The following is an 11345-nucleotide window of genomic DNA, read 5'->3' on the forward strand; positions in this document are numbered from 1 at the left end:
TCGTCTAATTTTAAATGCGTTGACCACCGCAGAGGTAACGTCCCCCCAGCTGTTCGCTAACTTGTCGCCGGTCTGCAAACTGATAGCGATCAAATCGCGGCGATATACCACTGCTGACATGAATTTCATCGCCTCAGAGACCAAGCGATTACTGGAAGAAGGAATTATAGAACCGAGCGATTCGCCATGGCGCGCACAGGTGTTGGTGACCAGCAGCCAGAACCATAAGAAACGAATGGTTGTCGATTATTCCCAAACAGTCAATCGCTTCACCCAACCCGACGCCTACCCTTTGCCGTGCATAGACGAGATGGTCGAATGCGTGGCCAATTATAAGATATTCAGCACCATCGATTTGCGAAGCGCCTATCATCAAATTCCCATCCGAGAGGAAGACAAACCTTACACCGCATTTCAGGCAGGTAGGCGCCTCTACCAATTCAGGAGGATTCCGTTCGGTGTCACAAATGGAGTAGCTTGCTTCCAACGGGTTATGGACGACATCATCTCAGATGAAAACCTCAAAGACACTTTTGTTTACGTGGACAATGTCACAGTGTGCGGTAGGGATCAGGGGGAACATGACATGAATCTGGACAGATTCTTGAGCATTGCTAGAAAATATAATCTGACTCTCAACTACGAGAAATGCGTATTCTCGGCAAGGTCAATTGACCTTCTCGGCTACACAATAACCGATGGCACGATTAAGCCTGATCCTGAACGATTGCGCCCACTTCGTGAGCTACCCCCACCTCAGGACCTGCAGACAATGCGCCGGGTGATCGGCATGTTCGCTTACTATGCAAGATGGATTTCGCAATACTCCGAGAAAATACATCCCCGAGTGCATTGCAAAAACTTTCCACCAGATGCCGCTGTTGTAACAGCTTTCCACAACCTCAAAGATGATATCAGTAATTCCGTGGTATTATCGATCGATAGCTCGGTGCCCTTCGTGGTGGAAACAGATGCTTCAGATCACGCGATAGCTGCTACGCTTAATCAGTCTGGGCGGCCGGTCGCGTTCGTCTCGAGAACTCTTTCTGGAAGCGAGCAGAGACACTCGGCAATAGAGAAGGAAGCGTACGCCATCGTCGAAGCGCTGCGTAAATGGAGACATTATTTACTGGGAAACCACTTCACGCTCGTTACGGACCAACGATCCGTGGCATTCATGTTTGATGGGAAAAATAACGGGAAAATTAAGAATGAAAAAATTATGAGATGGCGGATAGACCTAGCTTGCTATAGTTACGACATTGTTTACCGGCCCGGGAGGGAAAACCCTGCTGCAGATACCTTCTCTCGGGTCTACTGTTCGGCGACAATCAGTCGGGCTTTGCAAGACCTCCATGTGTCTCTGTGCCACCTGGGGGTAACCAGAATGGCACATTTCGTGCGCAGACAGAACCTTCCCTATTCTATTGAGGATATTAAACAAATGAATGCTTCATGCCCTGTTTGTGCTGAACTAAAACCCAGATTCTATGGTGCGGCTTCTGGCAGACTGATCAAGGCCACTTCTCCCTTCGAGAGACTAAACATTGACTTCAAAGGGCCCCTGCCGACCGAGACAGACAACAGATACATATTCACTGTTGTTGACAAATATTCAAGGTTCCCTTTCGCGTTTCCGTGCTCGGATATGACCTCGGGCACTGTCGTGAAATGTCTGTCTGACCTCTTCGCTATGTTTGGGAAACCTTCGTACATACATTCAGACAGAGGGCCGTGTTTCATGTCGGCCGGGCTAAAACAATTCCTATTAGAGCACGGCATAGCGACTAGTCGAACGACGGGTTACAACCCACAGAGTAATGGGCAGGTGGAACGATATAATGGAGTTATTTGGAAAGCCGTAACTCTGGCGCTGAAATCGAGAGGACTGGGGCCCGAGCAGTGGGAGGTTACCCTTCTCGACGCTCTGAATTCCATTTGCTCTTTGCTCTGCACGTCCACCAATGCAACTCCTCACGAACGAATGTTTACTCACCAACGACGTTATGTTGACGGCCAATCGGTGCCCAACTGGCTAACCCATCCTGGAACAGTGTTCATGAAACGCCCGGTACGACAAAGCAAGTATGAACCCATGGTGGAAGAGGTCGAACTCATCGATACTAATCCAGAGTATGCTCATGTCAGGCTCCCGGATGGCAGGGAGACCACTGTGTCGGTTCGCCATTTGGCTCCCTCAGGTACTCCTCCCGCAGGTACACCACCATCTGGCACTCCTCCCTCTGACATCCCTCCCCAGGTGTTCCCCCCCCAGGGACTCCACCCGAGAAGGGAGACGACGGAGCTACCGTGTTCCACCCGAGAGCGATCGGGGAGTCATCCCCGGCACGAGTCGAGGCTCACCAAGAGGATCGGAAGCCTCCCTCAAGTGAAACCGCCATCTACTCCTGGAGAGGTCGACGGATAATACCCCCTCGCCGACTCGATCTGTAAAGGGGATTATCGGCATCCTCGATGCTCATGCTCCTATATGCTCGTTACATAATATATCGATGCTCATTACCATGCTCCTACAACTCAAAATAATCCTCACTGCTTGGCATGTATGCTTCTGTAGTTTAGATAGTTCGCGTTGCTTGAAATGTATACTCCTATAGCGCTGAAATAATCATGGTGCGTTAGTTGGGCCTCTAGTTACATTTTAAAGACGGGGAGAAGGTGGTGAATTGAAGGACGTGACGTGTGATCACATGTTGCACGGCTCGAGCACGGAAGAGATAAAGCTGAGGTTCGGCACGGTCGGGGGGTTTTGTCCCTGGGGCATTGTCGTTTTATGTCGCCGGCTCACTTGGTGCTCATTGAATGGTGAGAACACTGATTGATATATAATACTGATTTATTTTGCGGTGATTAGTTGCGCGTGTGTACCTTACTGCTTATGTACTCCTTGCTGCGCCTGTATTCCCTGGTGTGCCCGTAGAAGCGGCTCCAATCAAATGGAATAAAGCCTACACTCTGAAGGTTCTTCTCTCGTTTCCATTTCAGAAGCTTTAAATTAAAACTCTTCAGGTGCAGGATTACTTTGATTATGCTTTCCTCTTCCGGTTTCGAAACTCCGCACAGTAATATGTTTCCCACTTCCGGTGTTTTTGTTCTGCTGGCATTTCGGGTCGGTGTATGTTCGACGTCCTGTTCGCTCGTCACGTCCGATAACCACGGATTTACACTTGATGTGCTGAATCGTACTAATGCCGGTGAAATGAGAGTTTGTTTTAATATAAAGTCCACGAGACGGTGAATCGTTTCGTTTGAAAACATCGTCTTCCCTTTCCCGCCCACCTCCAGAACCGAGCGAGCGCACAGGGCTGACCGCGGCCGCCATGGGCCTCTCTTATCGGCAGGCCTTGCACCTTCTGGGTCTGGGTGAGGGTGAGTGGAAACGGTCTCTCATTCGGATGATCTGTCGAAGGGACTCGAATGTGAAGGTTCTCTTGTTGGGACAAGTGTCGCCCGAAGCCTTATTGGCGATTCGGCGGATAATGTGGGAACCGGAGGACGTGGAGATGGAGAGGGAGGGACACAGAGATACAGACACAGTGTTTGTTTTTCTTGGTCTTTTGTGATTTTCTCGTGTCCTCACGGCGGGCAGGCCCGTGGCACAGGTGGTGGTGGTGGAGGGGTCCGGCCGTTGGTTGAGGGGTTTCGGTGAGTGGTTCTGGTGGTGGTAAAGAGCTCCGATGGTGGCCCAGGTGATTGTGAAGGGCTCCGACGGTGGCCCAGGTGGTAGTGGTGGCAGTAGTGGTGGTGGCAGTGAAGGGCTCCGACGGTGGCCCAGGTGGTAGTGGTGGCAGTAGTGGTGGTGGCAGTGAAGGGCTCCGACGGTGGCCCAGGTGGTAGTGGTAGTAGTGGTGGTTGGTGGTGAAGGGCTCCGACGGTGGCCCAGGTGGTAGTGGTAGTAGTGGTGGTGGTTGGTGGTGAAGGGCTCCGACGATGGCCCAGGTGGTAGTGGTGGTAGTAGTAGTGGTGGTGGTGAAGGGCTCTGACGGTGGCCCAGGTGGTAGTGGTAGTAGTGGTGGTGGCAGTGAAGGGCTCCGACGGTGGCCCAGGTGGTAGTGGTAGTAGTGGTGGTTGGTGGTGAAGGGCTCCGACGATCGCCCAGGTGGTAGTGGTGGTAGTAGTAGTGGTGGTGGTGAAGGGCTCTGACGGTGGCCCAGGTGGTAGTGGTGGTAGTAGTAGTGGTGGTGGTGAAGGGCTCCGACGGTGGCCCAGGTGGTAGTAGTGGTGGTTGGTGGTGAAGGGCTCCGACGATGGCCCAGGTGGTAGTGGTGGTAGTAGTAGTGGGTGGTGATTGATGGTGAAGGGCTCCGACGGTGGCCCAGGTGGTAGTGGTAGTAGTGGTGGTTGGTGGTGAAGGGGTCCGACGGGGGGCCAGGTGGTAGTGGTAGTAGTGGTGGTGGCAGTGAAGGGCTCCGACGGTGGCCCAGGTGGTAGTGATGGTAGTGGTGGTTGGTGGTGAAGGGCTCCGACGATGGCCCAGGTGGTAGTGGTAGTAGTAGTGGTGGCGGTGAAGGGCTCTGACGGTGGCCCAGGTGGTAGTGGTGGTAGTAGTAGTGGTGGTGGTGAAGGGCTCCGACGGTGGCCCAGGTGGTAGTAGTGGTGGTTGGTGGTGAAGGGCTCCGACGATGGCCCAGGTGGTAGTGGTGGTAGTAGTAGTGGTGGTGGTGAAGGGCTCCGACGGTGGCCCAGGTGGTAGTGGTGGTAGTAGTAGTGGTGGTGGTGAAGGGCTCCGACGGTGGCCCAGGTGGTAGTGGTAGTAGTGGTGGTTGGTGGTGAAGGGCTCCGACGATGGCCCAGGTGGTAGTGGTGGTAGTAGTAGTAGTGGTGGTGGTGAAGGGCTCTGACGGTGGCCCAGGTGGTAGTGGTAGTAGTGGTGGTTGGTGGTGAAGGGCTCCGACGATGGCCCAGGTGGTAGTGGTAGTAGTGGTGGTGGTGGTGAAGGGCTCCGACGGTGGCCCAGGTGGTAGTGGTAGTAGTGGTGGTTGGTGGTGAAGGGCTCCGACGATGGCCCAGGTGGTAGTGGTGGTAGTAGTAGTGGTGGTGGTGAAGGGCTCCGACGGTGGCCCAGGTGGTAGTGGTGGTAGTAGTAGTGGTGGTGGTGAAGGGCTCCGGCCATTGGCCTGGTTGTTTACCTTTCTCAACCTTTCCATTAATAATTGTGTTTACGTTCATCGGGATCTTCCTTTTGTCCTTCGATCGTCGATTTTAATAATAATGTTCGATCCGACTGTTTCAGCGTCTTGTCCGTTCAAAACTTGTGGGCAGGGGAGGGGAGGGTGACCGTGACCCATGACCTGTTTTTGTTGTCTGATTGGCTGAAAGTAAATGTACAATGGACGAATCCAAGTGATCCTCGACAATGGAGAGATGTTGTACCGAGACCACCCGTTGTGGATATAGAGTGTGTGTGTGTGTGTGTGTGTGTGTGTGTGTGTGTGTGTGTGTGTGTGTGTGTGTGTGTGTGTGTGTGTGTGTGTGTTAAAATTTGAGTTTCAGAATGTAGAACAGAGTCCTCCCAGGACTCGGAGTATCCACCTTTGTTTCGGTGAAGGATCCGGATTCATGAACCAAGTTGTGAAGTTTTCTTGTTTTCAAAGTTTTGTCGCAAGGGCTCTTTTTAGGATTGTCACTGAAGCCCCCCTCCCCCACCCCACAACCTCTAACTGCAATTCTCTTGTGGTGATGTTCCCAGGGATGGTTTGGAGGATCTTTGTGAGCTTCTTCTTTATCATTACCATTGCTCCAATTACAATGAGTACTCTTCAGCTTCAGAACTCTTCTCTTGCAAGATATTTTCACTTTATTCTTGAAGGGTGTGTGTGTACATATATATATAAATATAGTTTTTGGCCCCATCACTCAATGGTGAAGAATCACTTTATTAATTGAAAAATTCTGCTATCTGAAAGTGGATTTGGATCTTCACCAAAACTGAATTCGTCCTCGTCACACACCTAACCTGTCGACCAAGTTTCTGCAGAATCCGTGCATAACTTTTTGAGATATCGTGCTATATATCGCTGTAGCCAGATCTCTCAATGGTGAAAAATTCTAGTAGCCGGATCTTCACCAAAATCTAATCAGTTCGTCCTCCTCACACACCTAACCTCCCCAAAAAAATTTCATCCGGATCCGACCACAACTTTTTGAGATATCCTGCACACAGACAGACGGACAGACAAACAGACAGACACACAGAGGTGAAAACATAACCTCCTTCCACCTTTGGTGGTGCCGGTAAATATAGGTAAACCGACTCGATGTACTGAAGAACATTTCATGGCCCCTTTCATTGATACCAACTCAATAAACATTAATATATATATATATATATATATATATATATATATATATATATATATATATATATATATATATATATATATTTGTGTCTTTGTCCTGTTATTCAATTATTGAAACAAGGTCTATGTGCATTGCGGCTCTTCACATATCAGGTTTCTGACCAGATTTTTTAAAAATGGCTCCTCGTTATTTGGGTTGCCGACCACTGACCTACACGTTCACACACAGTGAACCACCTGTTGGGCCGACAACACCCTGTGCATACCTGATACATTCATTGCATTCCCTGATGTATTGCGAAAGCAAATGAGGAGGGTGTGAGTCATGTCCTGCCATGTCATGACGTGGAATTCCCCTTGTGCATCACTTCGGAAATGCTTCTCCATAGGTGGACATTTCATCATCGAATCTCACACACACACACACACACACACACACACACACACACACACACACACACACACACACACACACACACACACACACACACACACACACACACACACACACACACACGCACACGCACACGCACACGCACACGCACACACACACACACACACACTTTCTTGGACGTGACAATCTCATTCCGAATCCCTCTTGAACATCCCTCATAACTCGCAAGTCAAGCCTCCAAGTTTGGCAAAAATAATTTCCACAACCAAATATTTAGCAAAAATTCACCATTTTAACAAATGTAAATACAATGATGCGGTGCACGTGTGGTTTGTTTTGTTTGTTGGTACTCCAAGATCGCAGACAGCAAACGTGGTGACGTCACACGCACGTGCTTCCTCCATCAAAGCAGCATCTCGTTTCTTATTTGCATGCAAGTCGTTCGTGATGGGATTTTCGCTTACCTGCCCAGTGAGGATCAGGGTGTCGCTAACTTTTAAGACGGGGCGTTCCAATGGTAAACTGAGACTGCGAAACGGGTTTAAGCAATAATATTGCCGACAAGATGACGAAAATAACGGCTTAATGGAGAGCAGGCTGTGCGTGGAGCACAACGTGCAAGTCTTGCTCGCAGAATTAGTCTGCAATCTGATGCATGTTCCTGTTTATCACTGCCAACGTTCTCAAGTATTATTTTTATCCTTTCACGATGCTCATAAAAAAATTAATTTATAATGAGAAAAAGGGGAATTTTATCGATCAGACTTGGGAGCCGCACTTAAGTCCTTCAAGAGCCGCAGGTTGCCGACCCCTGGTTTAGGCTGAATGGCGTTTTCTAACAGCTTTCTTCACTCTATGTGAGTTATTGGGAGATTTAAGCTGCTAGTCGCTCATAAGTGTCTCGTATAGAGTTGTGTAGGTCTTTGTTTGATCCACAAGTGAGTCTTCCCTCTTAGAAGGTTCAACTTCACTAGTTTGGGTTATCGCAGTTTCTTTTTTTTGTTCTTGTGCATCATCAACCGAGCAGTGATGACCTCCTGTCCCATGTTTTATCTCTTGGCGATCTGACTCCTTCTCCTCCACCTCCCTTTACATGTTAAGTAGTTTTTACCCCACACATGCAATGCAGAGTGGGGTTGACCAATTGGTTCAATCTGTCCGTCTGTTAGCCCATGATCGTGGAATTACGTAATTAATATTTAATTAAATATTTTGAACACTGATCGGAGCGTGAACCTGCAGTTATACTGTAAAGGATTCGGCGGTGGCGGGATTCGCACCCTCCTCTTGACAGGCGAATGTTGAAGATTCGGCATCACTTAACAGCACCGCCGTCTCCGGGGTTATAACGCCGGCTGGCTCGGCACAGGTCTCGGGTTACGCGCCTCAGATCACGATACCAAAATACACCTGTGCCTTGCCAGTTGGGGAAATAGACCCCGGTTACAAACTGGGTTTGTCAGAGACCGAGCAAAGTCTGCAAGTCCGTAACCATTTTGGTTTTAAATACAAATCGAGCGAATTGTTCCTCAGCACGGCACGAATAAACTCAAAGCGGTAACTTTCATATGAATCGGCCAGATTTATTGGGGACACATCGGGGAACACAACACAAGCAAAGCATTCACTAACGTTATTATTAATCAATAACCCGCTCTTAACTAGGGAGCTACGGATTACGGTTTTCGAAGGGAACCCTAGCGAGATAAACCTTAGACAACATGCAGACCATACACAAAGTACTTGGTGATGCCTCATGGACGAGGGGAAAGTGTCAAAGGCACGAATGCGGCTCATGACAAGCCAATGTCAATGGATTCGAGCACCCAGCTCGAGCATGCAGCCTGGCAAAATGGCACTCATACTCCTTCTCCCGGCACCGTTTGTGCACCAGCGTCAGCGCGTTCAGCCCCCGTAAGGTCGACGGCACAAGAGCGGAAGATCCACGGTGTGCTCCAGCTGGCTTTTCACAAGGTCCAGGCCTGGCTTGCTCACCAGATTAGGCCAAATCGGGGTGGTGGGCTCCAAAGGGGGATCGACGGTATGACAAGACATTTTCGAGCCGTGCAGTGAGTAGGGACAGTCAGAGGCTCCATCACTGGGCTCTGGATGAACCTGTCAATGACCTCCTCAGAAAGCCGATCCCCAACTCCCCTCATGCAGTTCCTCCTGCCTTCCTGGGGCTCGCTCTTCTTTCCAAAGCCGATCGCAAAAACTTTCATGCAGTTCCTCTTACTGCCGATCGCCCGACTCGACGCTCGGGCAGTTTCACCTTTATACAGCAGATCGCGACTCCACACTCGGGCAGTTCCACCCTTTCCTTCTTGGGGCGCACACCTTGGACACTCCCCCGGGGACCCGCGATTGGTCCATCGCTCGAGATTGCAGCTGCCCTCCACCAATCGGCTGCCGACACGTCTCGCCGACCGACACTCTCAGAGCGCTGGGTGGGGCTAGTTCGGAGAGAGGAAGGAAAAATTAGCAAGGCGTCTCCTGGTCCACCACCACTGTACGAACACTGGACAGCCTGCTACACCTCCCGACACATGTAATGTCCAATCACCGAACGACCTGACGAAACATGCATGTAAGGGGGAATCTGGGCTAATCCTATATTTAATAACACGCTAAGGGCCATTTCCGCAACAATACTAGTACTTTGGCTCTAAATTTGGCAAATTGTACACAATGTCGTCCCGATTGCATACGTACTTTACTGTCTCGGTCTAGCTGTCTGTCAATAAAACAAAATTGAAAACTTGAAAAAAGCAAACTCCAGGTGTGCTGTCATGTGCCTTTTTCTCAGGAGTGGCTGATCTCAACTATCTCCTCTCTCAACAGTTCTCCCATCTCAACCAAGGAACTTTGTAGTTCTGTCAGAGTGCTCATTGGGTTCTTCGTCACCTCCCTGACCACAGTCCTTCTTGCCAAGTTGCTCAGTTTGGTCAGACGGCTTGGTTGCTCTCGGAAGAGTCTGGGTAGTTCTTTATTTATTTATTTATTTATTTATTTATTTTCCTTCCATTTCCTAATGGTGGAGCTCACTGTGCTCTTGGAAACTTCCAACACTCTAGAAACGGTTTTATATACTTCCCCAGATCTCGGTCTCCTTGGAGTTCTATGAACAGTTCCTTGGACTTCGTTGTCGAGTTTTTGTCCTGACGTGCACTGTCAACTTTGGGACCTTATATTGAAAGGTGTGTTTCCTTATAAATCATGTCCAGTCAATTGAATTGCCCACAGGTGGACTTCCATCAAGTTGGAAACCTCTCAAGGCTGATCAAAGGAAATTGGATGCACCTGAGCTCAATTTGGAGTGTCATACGAAAGGGCGTTGAATACTTATTGATGCAACACATTTCTGCTTTTCGTTTTTAATAAGTTCGTAAAAAATTCTAAACACACGTTTTCACTTTGTCATTGTGAGGTATTTTATGTGGATCGGTGACGAAAAATTTAAATTAAATCCATTTTCGTGCTCTTTCTGATGTTCATCAATGATCTCGCTGACTCTCTGGAAAATCCTCTTTACAAATTTGCTGATTACTCCACTTTCTGCCATGACATCTCTCATCCTTCAGATGGACAGGCTGCAGCCTTTTCCCTCTCTTCAGACCTTGAAAACAATCACAATCTGGTCAAACACTTGGAATATGTCTTTCAATGCTGAGAAATCTCACACTCTTACTGTCTCCCTCTGAAAGGACCATCTGGCAAACCCTCCTTTCTACTTTCTGAACAATCCTCTTGAGGAAGTTCAGTCATTCAAACTCCTGGGTCTTGCTATCAGCCTTTCTTTCTTGGGCAAACTTCTTTTCTTGGTTGATAGGCTATCAGCCTATCAACCTTTCTTGGGCAAACCACTTTTCAAAGTTCCTTCCAAAGCCATCCTCCAACTGGGCATCCTCTGTCATACAAAGTCCTACCTTGGCACACCTGAACTCCTCAATACACCTGCAAGGCCTTCATCTGCAGCTTGACGAAGTACTGCTCTCCCCTCTGGACTGGTTACCCTGCCTCACATACCAAGTCCTTCAAGGTTATTGCATGAAGACAAGTCTACAGGCCGATCACTTCACCATCACAGACAGGTCGGTTGTCTCTCTGTCTTTTACTGCCTCCTTTCCTGGTCTTGCGCTCTCTGCTATTTCTTTGCTGTGTCCAACCCCACCCCCATCCCAGGTTTCTGCATCAGTACTTCATCGATAAGTGCTTCATACGTGGTCCACCATCATCCCCCTTCTGGTGAAACGACCTAAATCCTGGATCACTGCTCACCTCCACTCGTTTGTTCCTCATTTTTTCACACCTGTGGAACCAACCTCGACACCCTCTTCAATATCACTCTTCCCTCCAGGTCTTCAATGTAGCTGTCCACCACCATCTCAGATCGTTCCCAATCCAAAACCATGATCTTTTCTACCTTTGTTAACCCTCACCCCGATCCTTCTTCCTTCTGAATTTCCAGTTTTCCCTTCTGTATCCATGTTGTTGTCCGTGTCATGCGTCCTCTCCTGTCCCCATTCCTCCCCACACCCATTGTTTTTCCAAGTCTGTCTCTATCTTGGCCTTCAACTTTGCTGTTGGTGTTTCTTCTGCTCTCTCTGTGTCTGTGTCTGTGTCTGTGTCTG

General features: G+C 49.1%; 1 protein-coding gene across 6 annotated transcripts in view; it reads left to right on the forward strand.

Moving 5' to 3' along the window:
* The first annotated feature begins 3096 nt into the window (after nucleotides 1-3096).
* The window catches only part of LOC147016124 (uncharacterized), a 51066-nt gene continuing 42817 nt past the window's right edge, over nucleotides 3097-11345 (forward strand). The window contains exons 1-2 of one of the 6 annotated variants that reach the window (XM_085848858.1): nucleotides 3097-3215; nucleotides 3307-3390. In XM_085848858.1, the coding sequence (XP_085704984.1) occupies nucleotides 3342-3390 (49 nt within the window). In that variant the 5' untranslated portion in view covers nucleotides 3097-3215; nucleotides 3307-3341. Of the gene's footprint in view, nucleotides 3391-6862; nucleotides 11072-11345 lie in introns of those variants that run through there. The other 5 variants (XM_085848859.1, XM_085848861.1, XM_085848857.1 and 2 more) reach the window with 5 other exon arrangements.

This window comes from Eptatretus burgeri, chromosome 12, assembly GCF_056783735.1.
Source record: "Eptatretus burgeri isolate ZD-2024b chromosome 12, Ebu_testis_v1, whole genome shotgun sequence".
Taxonomy (NCBI): domain Eukaryota; kingdom Metazoa; phylum Chordata; class Myxini; order Myxiniformes; family Myxinidae; genus Eptatretus; species Eptatretus burgeri.